The sequence below is a fragment of the Euleptes europaea genome, chromosome 4, assembly GCF_029931775.1.
Source record: "Euleptes europaea isolate rEulEur1 chromosome 4, rEulEur1.hap1, whole genome shotgun sequence".
NCBI lineage: Eukaryota > Metazoa > Chordata > Lepidosauria > Squamata > Sphaerodactylidae > Euleptes > Euleptes europaea.
Genome location: NC_079315.1, coordinates 47157216 through 47181597, shown reverse-complemented (window position 1 = coordinate 47181597; position 24382 = coordinate 47157216). Strand labels below are relative to the sequence as shown.

Here is a 24382-nt window from a genome sequence, read left to right as displayed (position 1 = left end):
GCCTGTATCCAATCACATTAAGAAAACTCAACAGTATACTGTTCCTGAGGATCCTCTGACCCCCACTAAAAATGTTATGAGGGGCTCCATGAACTGCAGTGAGAAGTGGGAACCGGTGGAAACTATTGCTTCCTTTTAAGAAAACTTAAGGGCTCCTTAAGTTTTCTCAACTGTGTTGCTGGATACAGGCCTAGTCTTTAAAAAACAACAACAAAGAACCCACATTAAATTCAAAATCTGAAATGGGCAACCTGACTTTTATACATAGCAGAATTAGGCATTGTGTTGAGCACCTTGACTACTGCTTATTTTTTACAAAATCTGTTTAGTCAGTGGCTGTTCTTTAAGTAGTGTGTAGGGTTATTTGTGTCATATAGCAGTTGACTGTGGATAATGGCCTTGTGTATAAATTGCAGGAATATCTTTTTCAGTTTCCTAAGAAACGTATACCTTCCACAGCTTGAGGGATCAGGAGTGTACGTGGGGTAAATTCCACCTCTTCAGCACCTTCATTTTCATTATCATGCAGATGTGGTTATCTTGTGTCTAATAAAGTTCATAAAGGGCAAAGATATTAGTTGTTCAGTAGTTGCATCTTCAAATATGCTGCTGTCAATGGTGTAGTGGCTGTAATGCAAAGGAAGGCCAATGGTGTCATTAAAACAGAGTGGGCTATTTTATAGTTTTTAACTTCAGATAAATGTTCTGAATATCAGATATAACAAATTTGCTCAATAGATTAGAATGCCATAGAGATGCATGTTCTTATATGGTAGCCAAATTATCTAATACATATTTAGATTTTTCTAATTGAACTTGTGTTTAAAAAGTCTTTACCTGTTAAGGAAGGAATTTCCGGTGGATTAAAATTCTATTTCAAATCTATCGCAGCTGATACACATTGCTAAATATGGTAATAATATGCAAGACCTAATTGCAGGCTTTCAGTATTTAAGGGTTAATAGTTTGACATTGCAACAGAGTGTTCAAACAATGTCAGATTTTGAAATGTCACAAATCTTCTTGTTTTCATTGAAAAAGTGACTGTAAAAATGAGTTCATCTTCGATTTCATGCAGCCCCACATTTGAGACTGCACCTGCGTGCAGGCCTACCATCGGACAGACGTTTCTAGCTTCTAGCCACCAGGAGGCGCTCTCCCCAAGAGCCGGAGACGCTTTTTCCCGCCCAACCATCCCGTGCTCCGGGGAGGCACCTCCCACTTCCCTCAGTTCCTTTTTTGTCGCCACCGTGATCAGATGTGTCTTCAAGTGCTGTTCTTTTTTTCTTTGTAGTACGTGAGTGTGTGGGTAGTCTAACTCGCCCAACTTCAATCGTTTGCATTTCTATTGGGACTTTGGGGCAAAGATCTCCATGCCAAAGCCTCTTTTCAAAACGCGCGCTGGCTGCAGCACAAAGATGCCCCAACAAGACAAGCATGATAGCTGCATCTTATGTCTGGGCGAGGCCCATAACGTCTCGGCCTGCAAGATTTGCCAAAAGTTCACCAATAAGGCCAGGGGTCATAGAGAGGCTCGCTTGAAAGCTGAGCTATGGAACAGGGCTCTATCCGCTTCTCTCCCCCAGAAGCCTCCCCCTTCGAACTTACCATCGAGTTCCGTTCTGACCCCAGTCTCCTCTGCGGGACCAGCATCATCGTCAATTACGGGCCCAAGCACCTCGGATCAGAATACTGCCCGAGCAGTACCCCCTTCTAAGGGAGCGTCACAGTGCTCTGCAACTTCTAAGAACTCTTCAGCCCATAAACGCCATGCAGAGACGAAGCTTCCCACTGAGGGCTCCTCCTCTAAGAAGTGCAAACAGAAACTTAAGCATACTGACCCTCCCGTTCTGACATCGGTTCCACCGGTCAGTTCCGTGAAACCTGAGAGCCCAACTAGGATCTCGTCATTGGGATCAGCTTCGCCGCCACCTTTTTCTGAGGAAGAGCTGGAGTCACATCTGGAGAGCTTTAGCCCTGGTCTGTTCGAAACTCAGGATTTTCCGCCCTGACAGCAGCCCTCTAAGTTCCCGTTGTCTTATCTGCCCACAGAGCAACTACAAGACTGGATCAATTTTTGCCAGTCTCGCCAGCTCAATCCAGCAGGCAGATGTTTGCCACAGCAAACACCCCAGCCTTCCGCCTTGCATCTACTGGATCAGGCGCCTCAGGCTCTCCTCTCCACCTCGGTTCCATTCGGTTCTGTGCAAGAGACGACCCGGATCCATCGGTATACAGTTCCAAGAGTCGGTCGGAATCATCACCAGATGATAAGGTGGTGGATCCGAGCTCGGTTTTGCCTACTGAAGACTCCAAGCTTCACGTGGAGCAGATGCTTAGGATCGCCCAAGCTCTGGAGTTGGAAGTGTCCACGTCCCATGACAAGCCCCAGTACAAGATACTGAATTGGCTTTACCCAAACTCACCATTGTTTCCTTCCCCTTGTTGGAGGGACTGGCTGATTTAGCTCTTCCTATCTGGAAGAAACCTGCCTCAACACCAGCATCATCTAAGAAGTTGGAGGGACTGTATTGTATTAAACACGAGACTGCTGACTTCTTGGCCCTGCACCCCCCTCAATCTTCCATAGTCACCTCAGAGATGTAGGCTAAGCAGAAGTTCGGTCACCACTCCACTCCCTCCGACAGAGCCGCAGGATTGATACCTTGGGCAGAAAGGTCTACACCTCTTCTTCCTTAAACTGCAGAATTGCCAACTACCAAGTTATTATGGCTGGTTATCAGCTACACCTCTGGGAGAAAATTGCCCCACTATTGGATTCTTTCACAGACTATTCTGCTAAGCAAATTTAGCAGATCCAGATGGAAGCTCTGAAGGACTCTAAACAAGAGATTGCTGCCGAAAAGCACGCAGCGGAAACCTCAGCTAGGGGAATCGGTACTGCAGTCACCCTGAGGCGACATTCCTGGCTCCGCAACACGGGTCTCTCCATCGACATCAGATCCCAGGTGGAGGACCTCCCCTTTGAGGGTTATATTCTTTTTTCTACCAACACCACTGAGTTCCTAACGAACACCAAAAAGGACAAGCAGACTGCCAAGTCCATGGGAATATTCCCCCCGCAGCAGCAGCAGCTTCAGCTTCATCCTAGGGACCACTTTGGTCAACGCCAGCATGGCTTTGCCACCCCATTCTACCGCCAACATGCCAGTATTGCCCGCAGTATCCTCCCAGACACTTGGGATATCAGTCCACCTTCCAACAACCCTTTAAGAAAGTTAAATCTCCCAATAGACCGAGGCCCCAACAACCCCCTCACCCGTCTAAAGAGGGATAGGGGCAGGGCCTGCGTTTTTGACTATCCCTATCTCAGTTAGGGGAGTCACTTCAGTTTGGGGAACATTTAGCTAAATTTGCCCCTGCCTAGGCATCTGTTTGTTCTGACGCCTGGGTTCTCAGCATCATCAGTTATGGTTACGCATTAAAGTTCAAATGTTTGCCTGTATGTTCACCCCCCCCCAAGTAGTTAGAGATAACCCCTTTCCTGAACTTTCCACCCAGTTGGAGGAGCTCTTACATAAAGGGGCTGTGGAGAGAGTACCCCAGGTTGTTCAACACCACGGTTTTTTTTCCAGGGTGTTCATGGTGGACAAAAAGACGAAGGCCGTAGGCCCATTTTGGGTTTTAGACAGTTGAATAAATGTTTTGTCGTTCAACGGTTCAGGATGGTTTCTTTACCGTATGTCATGGAGCTCCTTGCACCTGGTGCTTGGATGGCAGTTCTTGATCTTAAGGACGCATATTTCCACATTTCAATTCATAAGGGTCATAGAAAGTTCCTGCGCTTTAGGCAAGGGGTTCAGGTTTTCCAATACACGGTCCTGCCTTTTGGCTGGGCCACTGCCTCTCGGGTATTTACCAAGTGCATGGCAGTAGTGGTATCTCACCTTCGTACTAAGGGCTGTACCATCTTCCCGTACCTGGATGACTGGTTGTTGGCAGTTCAGTCACCAGATGCCCTATTACGCCAAATTGAAGTAGTAGTTGCTACTTGCCTCGATTTAGGACTAGTAATCAATTGGGGGAAAAAACTAAGCTGGTACCTTCACAGAAGGTCCAGTTTGTAGGAGCTATACTTGACTCAGTTAGGGCTAGGGCATTCCTGCCTCCTGATAGGTGCAGGTCCATCAAAGCAGCTATTATCACCTTACAACGTAAGCATTTTCAGAAGGTTAAATTCATCCAAAGTGTGTTGGGCTTGATAACCTCCACCACAGCAGTGGTCCCGCTTGCCCGGATGCATATGAGGACGCTGCAGTTGTGGTTCTTGAACAGGTTTAATCCAAATTTGCACCCAGCCCAGCATCACCTTTCGGTCCCTAGGACAGTGGTCAAATCCTTAGGGCTTCCTTCTGCAACCACCAGTCTAAGTGGTGGTATTCCGTTTGGATACTGGTCCCCCCAACGGACGCTCACCACCGATGCATTGTTGTTAGGGTGGGGAGCTCACTTCATTTTTGTAATATAGGAAAGAATTGTTATTTAGGAAGATTCAAGTGAAAGGCCAATTCTGATAAACTCCAAATGGAAATGGAACCAGGATAATTAATGTTCTTTGCTTTTCTCTATGTAATTAGAGGAGAAGGATTTTAAGTGTTAGGCTGCGTAGCACCCAAACCTCTTGCTGTAAAGGTTTCAATAGTGAAGAAACCCCTGCAGCCCTGATGCAAGCAGAACTCGGTTTGCCCTCAATCAGGGCCCGTGTTCACTTAGCCCTGTTAAGATCTTGGAGAAAGCAAAGCACTGACACCACCAACTTACATCGCAGGCAGTTTTTAAATTGATGATGCAAAATTATGCCTACAAGCTAGCCTGCTATAACAACATCCTGCATTGCTACTCCATATCAGATGACACACAGGCTGTCCCCATAGCAGGTACCAACATTCGGGATTGGGTGTTCAAATGTGATGCTGCATCAGACAGGCAATCAATCTCCCAGTCCAAATTCTCACTATGGATTAAACAGTTTAAAAGGGATCATGTCAGAGCTTCACACCGTGTCAGTATCCCCTTCCATAACCTCAGAATAGCTTTTACCTCCCTCCGGTTTCAAACCATGCCAACGGCTTGGATAGCTGGACATTACTCCCGAACACCATGGGCCTCTTGCCTATGTATTTGTGGAGCCGCTCCAGAGGACCTAATTCATTACACCTTATTCTGTCCTTTTTACACACTTAAATTTCTCGGAGCGTTTCTAAAGGGCCTAAATCTTTTTCCAGAGAAGCTGCTCTTTCTCTTATCAGACGCCAATCCTGATGTTTCCTACGAAGTGTCACTGTTTGCTTTAGCAGCCAAGAAAATCTGAGCTAAAGCTGTTTTTAATCAGGGAACTTAACATATTTAAATACTAGCTTCTTGGGGGTCAGACTGTTTTAAAGTCATTTCAATGTTATTTTTTGTTATTTTAATGTTTTGTATGATTGATTGTGATGGCCTTCGGTCACAGACAATAAACTTTATATCATATCATATCATATATCATATCATATCATAGTAAAGAGAGTTAAGCTTCATACCCTAAACTGCTGAAATGAATTTGATGGAATTACTTCAGGATAACATATTTGAGGATTATACCCCTACAATTTCCAAAGTTTCAATACATAGTTGTCCTATTTTTATATTTCTTTATTTTGTAAGTACATATTAACTACATATTTTAATAATATTTAATATATTTTAAAGAGTTTTAAAAAAATGTATACTGAATGCAAAGCATTCTTGACAGATATAATAAATAAAAAACTACTCCAAATTCACCACTGAAGCTGCATTAAGCAATTTACAACTGAAGAGCAGGATTCAAAACTGCTTAGGCTTTCACAGAAAGGACATGCTCATAGAGGAGTTTTTTGTTTGAATTGTTGATTCGAACACCAAACTACAAATTGGTTTTGAAACACCCCGAGTTTCAAAAGCACTTATCAAAGTGGCATAGTATGTGTGAGGGGCTGTTTGATGCACGCTAGTCTAAAGCCCCTTTGGGTTCATGTGTGCTTGCTTATTTTCCTTCCCTAAGCAGTAAGCACTCTCCTGTATTTGCCTTATTTCAGGAAAATTACTATTTGATATGATCTTGCTATTTAGAATGTACATTAGGAGTAAAATTCACAGTATACTCAAATCAGTGTTCCTTTTTGTCCCTTGCATATGCTTTACGGTAGTTTATATTAAGTTTCTGCTGTTTGTCCAGTAGCATGTATCCTACATTTTTTTCTATGCCTGTCTCATGAGGCCAGGTATAGACACACACACACACATATTTATTCTGGGTAATTTTCTTTTTCTGCAGGAAGAAGATGAAGTGCCAGATGATGAGACTCTAAATCAGATGATTGCTCGACGGGAAGAGGAATTTGATCTTTTCATGGTAATGACACATATGATCATGTCTCTAGATATGCCTTTGATTAATGTTAGAGCTCACCATCTACTCTAGTCCTTGGTGGTTTCCCAAAGTTCTGAAGATGAGAAATGCAAGAGCAGAGTCCCAGAGCAGTGTACCCATTGTCGGTTGTTCTCTTCATAGTTATGTTCATGGACTGCCATCACAATATAGGTGTGTATGGTATGGATGCTGTTGCATTTGAAATTAGAAAAAACTCATACACAGTCCTTTGCTAAATGATATAGCTTGTACAAATTGCATTGGTTACAGTGACTCCTATCATCTATAAGCGCTCAAGGGAGGCTATGCAAGAAGGCAAATATGGCTCCTGACAACTTTTTATGCCCCTGAATGACCCATCTGTGTTTTTCAGTGAGACAGAAGCCCTTTTCACAAATTACAGTGAATGCATGTACAATCCATGTACAGGGTACACTTGATTTTCTTTAAATGTTTGTTGAATAATTCTCATCGTACATTCAGTGCATGTACAGCTGAATGTGTGATTTAAAACCCCATTCATTCATTCCCACTTTCATTTGTATAGTGAATGGATATTGGCTCCTTCTTACAAACAGATGTACACAGATACATTCAAGATGTATGCACATTCACTGTAACATGTGAAGAGGGCTAGAGGCATACAGTAGTGCCAGGTTCAGATTGGGCATCTGTTCAAGGAAGCAGTAGACTATCACTGTTGAAAATATGTTCTTGACCTAGTAATGAGCACATCACAGTATTCCTGTTCGGCAAATTTAGCCTCTACGTTGCCTGAGGAGCAGGGAGACAAATGGATTTGTACCTGCCCAGTGTCTCCATGTACATCAGATAGCTTGGACCACATGTTTTGGCTTTTGTGCCTTTCCTTCAGCGTAGCATGAAATTAAGCACTCTTGTCCATTGGACAGGCAGAAAGTCTTGGAATGTATTTTTTCCTATGCGCCACAAGAGGTTGCTGTGGCACCTGCTCTGTTGGTAGCCCAACTGGTTCCTCTTGTTCATTTGTTCTTTGTGCCTCTTCTCCCCTCTGCTGGTTCTCAACTGCAGAGCTTGATAAGGAAAAAATACAAGCAAGAAACAGCAGCAACTAAGTTCTTCACTCTTTGAAAGCACTGCCATGGTGGCTCAGCATTAAAGAGCATGAAAAAGCAAACAGCATAATAAATAATAAAAGCACTCAAAAAATTCTTAACAAAAACAAAGAATATATAGCACTGTAGATCTGAAACTTGGGGTTTGTATCATTAGTTATGAATTGTTAGGAGGAGCTAAGAAAGGGTAGTTTTCTGAGAAAGGAAGCAAACGTGACAGGTAGGATTGGAATTACATACATCAGGCGAAGAATAATATAAACTCTTTTGGACTAATGGACTAATCAAAGAGCCGGTGCTAATGAAGGCTAATGTGAAAAACCTCTTTCATATTTCAGTAAATTCTAAACGTGAATCTCAAGAGCTCTTTGACAGTACTGTTGGTCTATTAGCATGCCTGCTGGAGTTGCACCCTGTTGCCATATTGGGATTAAGGCCCGTTTCCATGTCTTTCTCTTGCTCCCCAAAAGACCATCAGGAGTGTTCACCCCTCAGTTTACCACTTCAGTGAAATGAGTCTCCAACTTCTCTCAAAAATCATTTCTTTCTCTTCCTGTTAAACCAGTGTAATAGTGATATAGAAGACACGAAGCAGAGGTTTGAGGGCAATAATTTACTCCCCTTCACAGTATGTGTTACTAGATGTTCACAAAAACCATAATAGACCTCTAGAATCGAAAGGTATTTTGCATCACTTGTCATTCTCATAAGTTACATTTAAATTTATAGTGTGAGAGAGCAGGACCAAAGAATGTCTTGTATAAATAGCTTTGGAGTGGGAGTGAACACAGTTCCTTGCCCTCTCCATTTGATTATTTACTGAAAGTTTTTAACGTTTAGTTGATCAAATTTGAGAGTTTGGTAATTTATTGTTCTGAAGTATATAATTAAAAAGATTTTCACATGGGTCTTTCAATAAATGTCTTGCAAGGAGGAAGTCAAACACTTCCAGTGGAAGAATCACATCCTGTGTATGCTTCATGTATATATTCAGTAATCTATGCAGTAAAGTTGTTTGGTCGCACTTTGGGTAAGCCTGTCTCTGTTATTTTAAAAATACATGTTTTCAGTTATTTCATTTGAAAACTAGATGAGTTTTCAGTTGGTTTCCAGGTCAGCCTATAGTAGAAAACAAGGTATAATTGTATGCAGAGTTTCATAGTCAGGGCTGAAATTCTTTACCTTTGTTGGCTTTTCAGAGCTGTGACGGAGGTTGTTATCCAGATTACTCTTTCATGGGTGCACAAGAGCTACAAATGGATTGTTCACAAGCACAGTGTTGTAGCATCAATTTATTGTCAAATTCTGTAGCTGTGTGACATCATAGCAACATCAGTCTTTTATTTCACAAAAGTTGACAGGCTAGAGTATTTCAATGCTACTTCACAGAGAACTAGTTTCAGGTGGGTATCCATGTCTGCAATAGAAGAGCAAGATTCAAGTCCACCAGCATCTTAAAGAGCAACAGGATTTCCATGGTATACGCTTTTGAGAGTCAAAGCTCCTTTCACCAGATAATTGATGAAGATATCTGACAAAGGGAGGTTAAACTCTCGAAAGCTTATACCCTGGAAATCTTGTTGGGCTTTAAGGTGCTCCTAGACTAGAACCTTGCTCACAGAACTAATATCCCTTACTGAACTTCCCCTGCATTTCTGAGTTTGGAGAATTCAAAGTACTCAACAAGAAATTAAGGCAACCAGCATCTCCAAAAGTAATGGTGGCTAACATGCATATGAGTAGTTTTCAAATACCGGTTAATTTTCCCTAAGATTTTCACAGTCCAGAGCTTACCTGTAATGTGATTTCTCCAAGACATAGGGAACATCAATCCAAAGGCTTGAGCTAAAAAAAAAACTTCCTAGGACCTGTACATTTAATGTCAAAACCTAGGAACAGGAGATATTTTGTAAGAATGAAATACTATGTGTTTGTTGTTATTATTAAGAAATATTAGTGTTAAGAATATCATTATTCTTATAGCGAATGGATATGGACCGGCGTAGAGAAGATGCCCGAAATCCAAAACGCAAACCACGCTTGATGGAGGAAGATGATCTGCCATCTTGGATTATCAAAGATGATGCTGAAGTTGAAAGGCTTACCTGTGAGGACGAGGAGGAGAAGATATTTGGGAGAGGATCCCGACAGCGCAGGGATGTAGACTACAGTGATGCCCTGACAGAAAAACAGTGGTTAAGGGTATGTGCCATATATTCTGTTACAAACTTGGATAGGTGGCTAATTTTGATTTTTGAATTCATAATTAGAAGAACTTAACAACAATTTACTCTACTGCAGATAAGGTCAGTATATTCTTTTCAGCCTGATCATATAATTGTTCAAAGATTATCAAGAAAGCGTCTTTACTAGAACCTAAATTATGGCAACAGTAATGCTGTCTGCCTTGTAAACTGGATGCAGGTCATTTATTACAGTAAATTGCTGATTATTGTGTGTTATGTGTCTGGTTGGGTAAATGATTGGAAGTGTGGGTATAGAGCAGGGGTCACTGAGGAAGTGGTAGGAGAAGGTAGTTGTGAATTTTACGCATTGTGCCAGGGGTTGGACTAGATGACCCTTGTTTCTATGTTTAAAAAGGCTTTCCCCACTAAAATTTTGTTGCCTTATGCTTGTTAGGTATAGCTGAGATTGAAAAACATGCCCGAGAACAGGAGGCTGCAATAAATCGTTCAAGAATTAAATTCTTGTCCATCTAAATGTTTTCAGTTCTTCAAAGAACCCTCCTCCTTGCAATATCCCCAAATGCTGTGACCTGTTAATTGCATGTTGATTACATCTGGCTCTTAGTTTTCTTGGGATACAGTGAGCACATGAACCCCCAAGGGTTTCAACACAGTTGCATTCCTGTAATGAAAACATAACATTTTCCATATGCACTTGTGCCTTAACTTCTGCTGTCATTATTTATTCTCTGTGGATAAATAAAAGCAAAATAAATACCAAGTATTAAAATATTTCTGAGTTATCAAACTGAGGTATATATGTAGATGCAAAATTGGAGTGCATCTTTACTTGGCAGGGCGACAACTGACCTACATGGCTCTTTCCAGAAACAGTGGGTTCAATCTAAAGAACCACAAGCAAAAGGAAAATAGTTGCTAGTGCTATTCTGCAAATGTTTACATAAGAACTGATGCTGGTCTTAGCCAGTCAGCAGTTGTGGGTCTGCATGGTGCTGAATCCTGTTGTCCCTTGGTTCCATCCACCATTGCCTTGTGTCCCCAGCCGGTAAGGACAACTAAGCAGCAATACCACTTTCTGCCTCTTACTTCCTGCCACCAGTGATCACTTACCTATAATAGGAGCCTCTTTATGAGGAATTGCCAGCAAAGATTCAGCTTATATGTTTGTTTCCCCCTACACCCTCCCCCAAGTTTGTGTACATCTTGACTGGGCCAAGAGCAACTATAAGTGGAGAACATTTATGGCCCCATACTTAAAGAAATTACAAACCTCAGGATGGAAACCTGTGGTAATTCATGTCTAGAAGTGATAGTTTTCTTCATGTGGCCTTGCAGTAGTATTGTTAGGTAACACAAAATCTAATTTATTTGTGGCTTATACATACTGTTAGTTTCAATCTAATGCAGTCTATACAGTCTCATGACCTGCTGTGCCTGAGAATGTATGCCTACGAATACTTGGTGACTGGCATGTGTATGTGTGTTTATTTTAAAACATTATGCATTTAAAATAACTGATTATAGACCCGGTTATGGGGCTGAAATGGCCTTGATTGCCCTGGTGGATGACATGCACTGGGAGGTGGATGGGGGAGTGTGACCCTGTTACTTCTGGACCTCTCTGTGGCTTTTGCTACTGTCTATCATGGTATCCTTCTGGACTGCCTTTGGGGTTGGGACTGAAAGGAAGTGACCACCACAACAGCCGGAGAGAAGCAGAACAACAATGTCAATGGATCCAAACCTTAGATCTATAAAATAGAGTAATAATCAGTAATATATCAATGTTGAAAAAGACTAACAATAACCTTCAAAATAGCAACGGTGGAGTCCAACAGCAGTGCAGAGGGGGAAGCAACTAATGAGCAGCAGAAGGGGAATATAGAAAGCCAGATCAATCATGGACAGGACAAAAACAAAGCGATGCTCATGAGTGGTATGGAAAGATCTTGTGTGTGTATGAATGAGAAAGCATTTGTGAATGGGAGAGAGAAGGCATTATACACAATAACACTCACATCTATGAATGTTTCCATTTGTTTTGTCTATGTCTTCCTTTTTCTTCAGCACTTTTGAGATATCATTATGATATTAAAAAGGCACATGTATAGTATGCGGATTGTGATAAATTTGTCCAGGAAAAAAGGGGGTTTTTCAGTGTAAGTGTTCCTTTCTATGATGTGTAATTGTAGGTCCAATTGAAGCAACACTCCTTTATTTTCCTTATTTGTGTTCTGTCCAAAAATGTGTTGCTGAGAGAGAATACTACTTAAATAGCACTTCTTTCTCAAAATGTAATAATCTTACAAGGACAGTATTATTCTGTTTGGTCACCAAGTTGTCAGTCAACTGAGAATTGAATAATGATTAACTTTTACTGGTAAAAAGATGGATCCAGGTTTAAAGTTGCCTTTTTCCTTTTTTTTTTTTTTTTTTTTTTTAAGAAAGCATCTTTTTTGTCTGGCTAAGAGGAAGGTGAGAGCGGAGGTAAAGCCAACTAATTATTTCAAAATCTGAGCAGATACTATACTTTTGATTAGGAATTATTGAAGTGGAGGAAATTTTATTTGGAGTTGCTCGTTTTTCAAAGGAAATATGCTTCTAACATTGATGATAAAATGAAGACAAGTGTTATATTGTTGGATTCTGGCAATCTCCTGGATCCAGTGCATTTGTATTAGACTTAGGGCCAGAACATACACAGTGCTGTTGCTCCCTCAACCATAATTGAGAATAGGTTCTGAAATCACATGCTTCCATCCTAGCCTTCTTGGTTGAGAATTTTTCTTGCCATTTCCTAAATGATCAAGACTCATAACTCTGGTATCAAATCCTGGTTAAAAGCAAACCTTGTTAGCACTAACTACGATTAAGGCCAATTGACATAAGCCTTATTAACAGCAAGGGATATCAGAAGCAGAGGGGGCTTGCTGTTCAATTATATACTATCTCTAAGAGATTGCAAACTTTATACCTGCACTGGCCCTTAAAGAGGTCAATTCTCCTCACTTTGCTGAATTGCAGTCTCCTGCCCTACATTTTTTTTATTTTGCAAGTGATAGAAAGGTTGCTCATTTGTTCATCTTTTACTGCCTCAAAAAAGATTTAAAAGGGATTGCTGTCTGGTGCAAATATATGTTTCTTATAAAAAAAATCTTAAACTGTTGCTAATGTATGGGTAACAAATTCAGCTAACTGCTATTAGACAGGAGTGGCCCATGCACTTGGGTGGGGGGTAGGAGGATGCTGGGCAGCTGCACCTCTTGGTGGGCAGCTCTCCAATGAGGGCAATGATATGTGGCTAAGGGATATTAAAAATGGGCTGGTATGAGTATTAAAACTGCCTTGGTCTGGTGATGGAGTCAAACAAGCTAGGCTGTATGTGACATTTAAGAATTGGGTTGGGAAACATAGTATAGGATTATGCAGAGGTCGACTGTCCACATAATCCAAAAAGGGTGGGTCCCCTTAATGGGCTCAGGAGTGAGGGGTTGTGAAGACAGAACCATTTTGTTCTTGACATCAGCTTGACATCAGTTTATTCTCTGTTTTGTATGCTTAAAGTTTGCTTTGTAGTTTCAGAGGCCTAGTAGTTAATAAGCAACACCCGCAGCTTTTTACCCCAGCAGATAGCGTGTTCAAGGACAGTATTGCATACCAGCCTAATTGGATGACCTAGCTCATCTGTGGGAAGATGGGAGGGGAGGATGAAGTCACTCTTTCTCCTGAGAACCTTATTCTGGCCCAAACCAGTTTGAACTATCCAAAGACTTCTCCCTGGTAACAACTTTGATTGGGAGTTATGGATCATCTGACCTAGGTTCACTTTGCCATAAGTTAAGCTATGCCTCATGGTGGATACCTTCTTACCTTCTTATTTTATTCTATACCTTACCTGCAACACCAATGTAACTTTCCTTGCATTGTCTCCATGCAAGCAAGTCATAGAGCAGCCTGAACCAGCATAAGTATCATTACTATGTAACAGTGTAGTAAGTATAATTAGTCAGCAGTTACTTTTGTTATTTTCTCTGCCAATGTGCCTTAAGATTCTGTAACCTGTATTTTAATCATTTTGAATCTTTTAATTTTCAATAAAGGCCTTAGCTTTTTAAAGGTGGTTTGAGTTTACTGACCTGGTTCAGTTTCTCTACAAACAAGGCTGGAGCTCCGCAGGGGCTCAGTCTTGACAGGGGTATGATGGCTGCTTCCAGGGCCAGCATGTTAACCACACTCTCGAGAGGCTGGCAACAGGAATGAATAGTGGTGTCCATTGCTTCTCACTTTATGACTGTTTTGTTTTCCCTGTTTACCCCCAACATTCGGGTTGGAGTTTGTTGCCAGCTGTTGGGCTGGCAGCAGCACCTATTGCTGCTCTGGCAAGAGCTGAGGAATCTTTAATCAATAGGGCTGTGGCCTGATTTCCCTTCTCTGATGTTTCTGTACCATCCTTCTCTCCTTCCCACCAATCTAGTCTCTATTCTTTAAACATGTATAGGAGAAGAGGAACAGATAATTGTAACCTGGTTTTTGCGTGTGAACTTTCAGAATCTTGTTTGATATTGTTACCACTTAGTATGATCTGTTTCATTTCTTTGATATAGGTTCTATCTATATTTTAATTTCTTTGATATAAATTCTATCTATGAAAATTGGAGGGAGGAACATTAACAATTTGAGATATGTCGATGATACTACATTACTGGCAGAAATAGCGAAGACTTGAAACGACTACTGCTGAAAGTTAAAAGAGAAAGTGCCAAAGCAGGACTACAGCTGAACATCAAGAAGACAAAAGTAATGACTACAGGAGAATTACACAACTTTAAGTTTGATAATGAGGAAATTGAAATTGTTGAAGACTTTCTATTCCTTGGCTCCATCATCAACCAAAAGGGAGTTTGCAGCCAAGAAATCAGAAGGCGATTGAGACTGGGAAGGGCAGCCATGAAGGAGCTAGAAAAGATTGTGAAGTGTAAGGATGTGTCACTGGCCACCAAGATTACGTTAATTCATGCCACCGTATTCCCTATTACTATGTAGGTGTGAAAGCTGGACATTGAAGAAAGCTGGTAGGAAGAAAGTAGATTCCTTTGAAATGTGGTGTTGGAGGAGAGTGTTACGGATACTGTGGACTGCCAAAAAAACAAATCAGTGGGTTATAGATCTAATCAAGCCTGAACTGACCCTAGAAGCTAAAATGACTAAACTGAGGCTATCATATTTTGGTCACATTATGAGAAGACAAGAGTCACTGGAAAAGACAGTCGTGCTGGGAAAAATTGAGGGCAGCAGGAAAAAACGAAGACCCAACAAGAGATGGATTGACTCAATGAAGAAAGCCACAGCCCTCAATTTGCAAGATCTGAGCAAAGCTGTCAAAGATAGGACATTTTGGAGGACTTTCATTCATAGGGTCGCCATGAGTCAGAAGCAACTTGACGGCACTTGACACACACACACACACATATATTTTAATTTAAACTGGGTACAAATGAAGAAAGTAGAAAAACACTCTTTATAGAAACTTCTGAACTGTTTTGTTGGTATGTTTTGCTGATGGCTTTGCTTTTGAAAATAGTTTTTGAATCTATAGTTAGGGAACATGGTTTCTCAGTTGTGTCTTGGGGTTTTGTATCCTAACTCCTCTGTGGTGGTTACCAAGGATCCATGTGCTGTTGTTTGAGCATATGAGCTTCATGGATTTGGCTTCTGAATGGGATTTCTGCATCAAGCAAGTTCTGTGACTAGCTTTAACCATCTTGGTTCAACTGCTAGATTGAACAGTACTCTGAATAGAAGCTTGCTTCAAGTTTTCTTATTGTAACATCCCTAAAAATATAGATTTTGCCATATTAACAAATAGGCCCATACTGTTTTCATTCTTTGAGGGATCAAATATTAACTACCCTTACCTTTCTGATGACTGATTCTCTGCTGCTGGCATCTTTGCTTTATTTTTTGGCAATACAACTACAACATGAAGGTGAATGCCCGAATTCACAGTTTGACAGTAGACAGTGTCTCAATCAGGGTCTCTATTTTTAAAATTGCCGTGCTAGCTGTTCTCCTGAGTTGAACTACTTTTGAAAAACACGATGAGGGTTAGATCATCCCCCTACATATTTTAGTAATAAAAGAAATTTCCTTTGCTTCTGAGTATAAGATGGAACAACCGGAAGGAAAGGAAGAAAAGAATGATATAGACACAGTAGACTGGGAAATGCCCCGACCTGGATGGCCCAGGCTAGCCTGATCTCGTCAGATCTCAGAAGCTAAGCAGGGTCCGCCCTGGTTAGTATTTGGATGGGAGACCACCAAGGAATACCAGGGTTGCTGTGCAGAGGAAGGCACTGGCAAACTACCTCTGTTTGTCTCTTGCCATGAAAACCCCAAAAAGGGTCGCCATAAGTCGGCTGCGACTTGACTGCACTTTACACACACAGAGACTGGGAAAACTCAGGTCATAACTTAGGTTGATTCAAGCAAGGCATGGGCTAAAGACAATGGGTGTAACAGCCTGACTGTTGGGGATAACCAAGGAAACAGAGCTAGTTTAAGGTCCAGAAAAGTGGAAGAAGCATTAGCAGCCTTTTATTGGTATGATGAACATGCCAGCCTTGGAGATGGCTGTACTTCACCTCACCCACGACAGCCCCTTAAGGGGATCATTTTAGTGTTGTGCAGGACCCCTACCTTTGCACAACTGTATTCTTGCTCTGAGGAGGAGGGCATCTTCTGATTGTTTTATTTTCTTTGCTTGCTCAAAGAGGCAGGAACAAGATTTCACACTTCCTGTCTCCGCTCCCTCCCATTCAATTCCAGTTAGTGTCCTGCCTTGCAAAGGGAGAGCACCTTTGGTGCAGCTCTCTGCTGTTGTTAGCCTACTTGTAGTAAACTTACCTTTTGTACTATTATTTTCTATTCCATTTTTCCTTCCTTCCTTTTTTCTTTATGTGCCTTTCATTTTTTTTCCTCAGTTCCCCTAAAAGTTCTTTTTGCTGCCTACTCACCTTTGGCAATGGCAAGGCTCTTTTCCCACCTAAACAAGATGGCGGATGCCCTCCACAACTATATCTAGCCAGAGGACCTAGACCCAGGCTTGCTCACAGCAACCACGCAGCCCCACAACGAGCTCTCCTGCAGCCACTTGTGGTCTCGAGGAGCAAAGCAAGCAGTGAAGCAAGGAGGGTGAAGCTGGCTTCTCAAACGGAAAATGTTGTCTTGACTGGCAAAAAAGGCGCGAAGAAGAGAATGCTTCCCCCAACTTTCACAACGGTGCACCTTCTAGCCTCAGCTCAATTGCTCCGTGGGCTTCTTCATCTGCCGCAGATCAGCCCACTCCTCAGACTGCCATTCAGGATGTAGCAGTCAGTAATGTAACGTCCTCTACGGTTTCCCTGGTGGAAGGGGGGCTTTCCATTTTGAAAATGTAGCTGGCTGAGTTTGTAAGGAGTGCTTTTGCAGAGGGACTTCAGGTGTTTCAGCTTCCTTCCCCTGCTCCCTCCATGCACAGTTCCCAATTCCCATCCGATTCTCCACAGCCTCAACCCAGGGAAGGAGATAGCTCTCTTCAAGGTCGTTATCAAAGTGGCAAAGGGAACAGATGGCCCACTAAAGCAGCCCCAAAAAGCGCCCCCACCAGACGCTCAGATTGCAGCCTGTCCCATATCTCTTCAGATGACGAGGAGAGAGAGGAAGGGGAATTTTCTTCAGATGAAGAGGTCTATAAAATTATGCATGGTATGGAGAGAGTGGACAGAGAGAAGCTTTTCTCCCTCTCTCATAATACTAGAATGTGGGGTCATCTGCTGAAGCTGGAGGGTGAGAGATTCAAAACAGATAAAAGGAAGTATTTCTTCACACAACACATAGTTAAATTGTGGAACTCCCTGCCCCAGGATGTGGTGATGGCTGCCAATTAGTAAGGGTTTAAGAGGGGATTGGACATGTTCATGGAGGAGAAGGGTATTCATGGTTACTAGTAAAAATGGATACTAGTCATGATGCATACCTATTCTCTCCAGTATCAGAAAAGCATGCCTATTATATTAAGTGCTTTGGAACACAGGCAGGTCAATGCTGCTGCAGCTGTCTTGTTTGTGGGCTTCCTAGAGGCACCTGGTTGGCCACTGTGTGAACAGTCTGCTGGACTTGATGGACCTTGGTCTGACCCAGCATGGCCTTTCTTATGTTCTTGTGACAGGAAGAGCTCGCCTGCAAAAGGTCTCATGAAGCCTCCGCCCAGGCGGTGAGCACCTCCATTCATCGTACCAAATGGGAACTGCATGTGTGCAGGCCAGCCACAGTGCTGTTTTGGAAAGCTTCTATTTAGCCCAGCAACAAGGATTGCTCCCCCTCCCCTCCGTCAACGGTTCTTCCCACCCTTTTGGACATGTGATGGAGGGGCGAGGAGCATCTTTCCCTTAGTTCTCTTTCTGCTGCCGCAGATCAAGGATGCTCAGATCTCTTTGTCTGAGTTTTTCCATCTTTTCTTCGAGATTTCTTCGATTTCTTCATAATTTTTCTTCGGTCCCTCTTCTGAGATGGCACTTTTCAAAAAGTGTAAGTCCTGTGGGACCAAAATGGTGAAGATAGACAACCATGATGACTGTCTTCTTTGTCTTGGGGAGGGCCATATCCCTTTTACTTGCCCTCTTCACCCCCAAAAGTCACCAAGATTGTGAATTTATGCTGAAAGCCGCATTATGGGAGCGGGCTATGAAGTTTCCTTGGGATTCCAGGACCCAGAAGGTAAAATCTCCCTCTACGATGTCTAGGCCTCCACCTCAGTCCCATATCGTGAAGTCGACTTCTTCGGGCTCAAAGAAAGCAGGTTCCGAACCTCCCGCAGAATCATATAAAAAGAAGGTCTCTTCCTCTAAACACTCTAAAAAATCAGGCTCTAAATCTGCTAAAAGTGGATTGTCAGCCCCATCGACCTCGAAGGCAGCCTTGCTTTCGAAGAGGTCTTTGACTTCGACCTCTCAGGGTCATAATTCGTCTTCTCCTAAGGGAACTGAATCTGCGACCCAAGGCGATGCCTCACACATGACGCTGAGCAGGTTGAGTACTTGCCTGAGTCTTATCCATCAGTGCCTAGCATCAATTTGATTCCAGCTGCACAGACCGAACTGCTGTCCATCCTGTCTGTACCCTCAACTTCGACCCAAGGGGAGCATAAGTCCAGGTCATGACTTTGGTCACCTCAATCAGAGTCTTGAACCCGAGACCATTCCTCCTCATCCCACCATCGACACCATGGCTAGAGATCACCAGCCTTGGACAAACCCAAGACTCCTTCACCATTGAGGATGTTCTCATCGTTGGAGGACAATGTGGTGGAGGTCCTGCTGGCCCACACCAACACCAAGGACGCCGATGCAGTGCAACACAAATCTGGGTATTGTGAGCCATCTCCAGAACTGGGTGACTACGACACCGATCGTGGATACGGTGTTGACCACGGCTACCCACAATGGGGACCACACCCACTGTGGGGCTGCTACCAGATGGATCACCATCATTGGGACCAGCAGGAGCCTTGCTGCTTCTGCCCTCACACTCTTCCCCTGCAACATCAGCAAAGGATCTTCTCCTTCAACGATGGAGCCGAAGCATCCAGAACTGTCCCTTGACTCACAGTCAGAGGAGAGGTACTCCAAACGTGGATTTGCCTCTATCCCGTCACTTGATGACGTCGTCGGGGATCCATCCCCAATATCTCCCACTGAGGACACAAAATTATATTCTGAAATGTTTAACCGCTTGGCTAAGGCTCTCGGGCTTGAGGTTACCCCCTCTGACCCAGTATCAGACGACCCCATCATGGGAGTCCTTTTCTCCACAGATTCTGGTTCTGTACAATTTCCCTGGGTCAAAGGAATATGGCAAATGCTGATAACCTATGGGCTAAACCTGCCTCTAATGTCCCTTCGGTCAAAAAGATAGAAAATCTTTATAAGATTAACCAAGAGGAGACACAATTACTCTACGAGCATCCCTCCCCAAACTCAATCATAACCAGAGTCTTAGCCAAGGCCCAAGGTACAAGTCATTCTGCCCCCCTGGAGAAAGAAGGCAGAAAGTTGGATGTCATGGCCAGAAAGATATACTCTGCTGGGGCCCTAGGCTTAAGGGTGGCCAATTTTGCAGCACTTATGGGCCACTATCAGATGTCCCTTCGGGACAGGGTTGCCCATCTCTTTGAATTCCTCCCTGAGAATAAGGTCCAGATGGGAAAGACTATAATGTCTAAAGGGTCCAAACTGAGGAAGTACCAGATTTCTATGGCTCGCCTTGTGGCAGATGCTGCCAGACGAACTGACGCTGCCAGTGTCATATATACTTCCCTGCGGGTTGAGTGGTCCATACAGGACAAATACATCACCCCTATCTTCACCCTGTGGGGCACTCCAGTACTAGACCTATTTGCAACATCCCACAATGCAAAGGGCCCAACCTTCTGCTCCAGGGCAGCAGTGGACCCACAGTCCATAGGGGACATTTTCCAGGTTCAGTGGGAAGCGGGCTTGTATATGGTTTTTCCCCATTCCCACTTCTGGAAAGGACCTTGGCAAAAATCCATCAGGATTGAGCCTCGGCCATCCTGATTGCCCCTTATTTGCCCAAGCAGCCTTGGTTTCTGCTCTTGTGGAAGCTAGCCAGGGGAATGTTCCACCATCTCCCTCTTGTTGGTGGGCAGCATTCGTCACCACGATGTGCCCTCCTTGCACCTGACTGCATGGCTCATCCTACAGTAGACCAATGGTCAGATAGAATGGCAGATGTGTTATTGGCATCTAGAAAGCCCGCCACTAGACGGTCCTACAACTTTAAGTGGACACATTTTTCTCACTGGGTGGCTGACCAGGACTACCACCCAGAAAACTGCTCCTTGCCCAAGGTGTTTGATTATCTTCTGTCCCTCAAGGATTCTGGCCTGTCTTATATGTCTGTAAAGGTGCACCTTGCGGCCATTTCAGCCTTCCATGTGGGCACTGATTCTGGTTCACTGTTTTCACACCCACATTACAAGAGGTTCCTTAAGGGATTAAATAACATCTACCCCCCCCCCCCAGTGAAACCACCTGTGGCTCAATGGAGTCTGTCCCTGATCCTGGCTCAACTCATTCAAAAGACGTTTGAACCCATGGCCACATGCCCTATGGACCTTTTGACCTATAAAACAGCCTTCCTAGTGGCAGTCACATTGGCCATTGGGTGGGGGACCTGAAGGCCATGATGCACCTTCACTAAATTTCATGGGGATAGGGTGGTCTTAAGTCCCAGCTTGGACCACCTAGCTAAAATTGTTTCTAATTTTCATTTGTCCCAGGTCATTGCATTTTCCATATTCTACCCGACCCTCAATCAAAGTTGGATAGGTCCCTGCACATGTTAGATGTCAGGAGAGCACTACTCTTCTGTTTGAATCGCAGACAGCAATTCAGGCAGGACACATCTTTATTCATTTGCTTTGCTGGTGCTAATAAGGGTAAAGGTGTCACTACTTAAATATTTTCCCGGTGGGTAGTCTCAGCTATTAAAGGAGCCTATGCAGAGGCAGGGAGGTCCTTTCCACTTCCGGTCCATGCCCATTCGACCAGGGCCCATGCCTTTGTCTCCCATGTGGACCTGTAGGATGTATGCCGTGCAGTGACGTGGTCCACACCTTCGACGTTCGTCCAACACTACCTGATGGACGTCGATGCAAAAGGAGATGCTGCTGTGGTAAAAGTGGTGTTAAGATCCATTCTCCAGTGATCAGCTCCACACCCACCTTCCACAGTAAGTGAGCATGCTATTCTCCCATGTTGGACTGCAAGGAGGTCACGACAATGAAAACAGTGTTGCTTACCTGTAACTGTTCTCCAGTGGTCCTCCTTGCAAGCACACATCCCTCCCTCCTTCCCTCACTTCTTTGGGGGTCTATTATCTGTGATGGCAGAAGGAGAACTGAGGAAATGGTGCTCCTCGCCCCTCCGTCATGTGTCCAAAAGGGCAGGAAGGACCATTGATGGAGGGGAGAGGGAGCAATCCTTGTTGCTGGGCTAAATAGAAGCTTTCCAAAAGAGCTCCATGGCTGGCCTGCGCATGCGCAGTTCCCATGTGTGCCTGCAAGGAGGACGACTCAATGAGCAACAGTTACAGGTAAGCAACACTGTTTTACTTCTGCCCTAATTTCTAGAGCTGCCATTGTGTGGACGCGCAAGCTAAGTCAACTTATTCCAGCTGAGAATAAGAAAGCCTTGGAAGGGGTGGCCCAGGTCTTGAAAGCTTTGACCTGCTTTGTCGACTCTACTTGGGAGGCCATGTCCTTTGTGGCACGAGCCGTGACCACAGAATCTGTGGCTAGATGGGCAATGTGGCTTTGTCCATGGCAGGAAGACTCACATTCAAAATCAGTGCTAATGGGGTTCCCGTACAAAGGGGGCAAGCTTTTTGGAGACTTGCTAGACTTGGTCCTGGTTGAGACAAAGGACAAAAAGCAGTCTATGCCCAGAAATGTGCGCAGGGATCAGGAGTATGCTTCTCATCATTCCTTTCATTCCTTTCATACACTCCCTTGATACAGACCTGATCAGAGAAGGGGCCAGTGGACATCGAACAGAGGCTTCTTTTGTCAAGGAGGCCATTTCTCTTGAACATTCCTGTACTTTCAATACCACGCGGCTAGTCCTGAAATCAACCCACGTCAATCAAAGCAATGATGCCAAGGCACTGCCTGTTGGCGGGGGGGGGGAGGAGGATAAGTCAGTTTGCCAGTCTCTAAGCAGCCTCCCATGCTGATGAATGGGTTCTTCAGATAATCAAACAGGTTATCAAATAGAATTCTTCCAGACCCCCACAGACCGAGACATCATATCACCGCGTCCCTTAAACAAGGACAAATTCCACCAAACCTCAGCAGCAATACAGCATCTCCTGGAAATCTGGGCCATCAAATGTGTCCATCCATCAGAACACTTCTCAGGAGTATACTCAATACTTTTCACCGTTCCCAAGAGAAATGGGGACTGGCTTGCCATTCTGGACTTAACATTTGTCAACAGGTACATTTGTCAGAAGCACTTCAGGATGGAAACACAGCATTCAATAATGGAGGCTCTTAGACCGGGTTCCTTCCTCACGTCAATAGATCTCACAGCGGCTTACCTTCATATCCCCATTCATCCTTGCTATCAAAAATTCCTTCGATTTGTTTTCCAGGAGCAGCAGTTCCAATTTCGAGCACTCCCCTTTGGACTAGCATCTGTCCCTAGGGTGTTAACAAAGGTCTTGGTAACCTTAGTGGCATTGGCATGCAGGCCGGGCATCCAGATACACCCATATCTGGATGATACCCTCATCTGCGCCCCCTCCAGGGACCAGAGTCTTGCCCATATGCGGATCATCCTGCAGCTACTGGAAGATCATGGCTTCTTAGTCAACTGAGCCAATAGCCATCTGGAGCCCTCCCAGAAACTTTTGCACCTGGGAGTATTGATAGACACCACCTCAGACTCACTCTTCCTCCTGCAGAACAAGTTGTTCAAATTGATAGCCATAGCCGGGAAAATGTGGAAGTCATCCACAGTTCGTTTGATCGCCCTCAGCTACAGGGCCTCGTGATCTCCTGCATTCCAGTGGTGCCATGGGCTAGATTCCATGCAAGACCACTGCAGTGGTTCCTCAAACCCCACCAGCAGGAGATGGTGAGAAAAAGGATGAAAAGCTCTTTCTTTCCAAATTGGCCCTCCTAAGCCTCAGCTGGTTGTCTCAGCCATTCAGCCTCTCCAAGGGTCTTCAGTACCTCCTTGAGCCCCTGATCCAGTTATTCACCAACGGCAATCTATTGGGCTGCCGAGCAACCTTCTAGAAACAGCTGGCCCAGGGTCTGTGGCGCCTGCAAGAAAATAGATTAAACATCAATCCTTTGGAAATCAGGGCCATCTTAAAGGCACTATTTTGGAGATCAAATTCTAGGGAAACATCTACTCATCAGGACTGCCAACATGGCTACCAAGGCCCATATCAACAAGCAAGGTGGGTCTCGCTCCTCCACCCTTCACAAGGAAGCCAAACAGGTCCTGAACTGGGCTGAAACCCACCTGACATCCATTGCGGCACTTACAATCTCAGGCTCTGAATAGAGCAGGCGTACAGATCTAGTAACTTACCTGTACCTCTGGCAGTCATGGCACACTCAGTCAGGAGTGCAGCCACCTTGGCCGCATTCGACCGCCAAGCTTCGGTTGAGGAAATCTGCAAGGCTGCGACGTGATCTTCCATCTCCATATTTGTCTGCCATTACAAAATTAACCTGTTCTCATCAGCTTTTGTGGCCTTTGGCAGAAGGGTAATTCAGAGCATGGTGCAGGACTCAGTAGACCCACCCAGTCATGGGACGCAGCTCTTGTAGGTCCCAATCTGAAGATGCCCTCCTCCTCAGCGAGAATGAACCTTGGATTACTCCACTGTGAAGGTTCCTTCTGCTCTGAGGTACGGAGGGCATCTTCCCCGCCCAGAAGATGCACGCAAAGAATATGAAGAAGAAGTTTAAGTCAAACAAGCGGGCAATTACAAAATAAAAAATAAAATAAAAGATGAAATCTTGAGAAACACTGAGACTGTCAAGCATTCCGGGGCAAAGTGACCGGCTCAATGCCTTGCCCTTTCCCTAA

The 24382-nt window shown here is 43.9% G+C and overlaps 1 protein-coding gene across 1 annotated transcript in view; it reads left to right on the top strand.

Annotated features, from left to right (window-relative positions):
* The window catches only part of SMARCA2 (SWI/SNF related, matrix associated, actin dependent regulator of chromatin, subfamily a, member 2), a 171478-nt gene that overhangs the window by 103336 nt on the left and 43760 nt on the right, over window positions 1-24382 (top strand). Inside the window, exons 27-28 of the mRNA XM_056848132.1 lie at window positions 6320-6397; window positions 9493-9711. Of these exons, the coding sequence (XP_056704110.1) occupies window positions 6320-6397; window positions 9493-9711 (297 nt within the window). The remainder of the gene's footprint in view (window positions 1-6319; window positions 6398-9492; window positions 9712-24382) is intronic.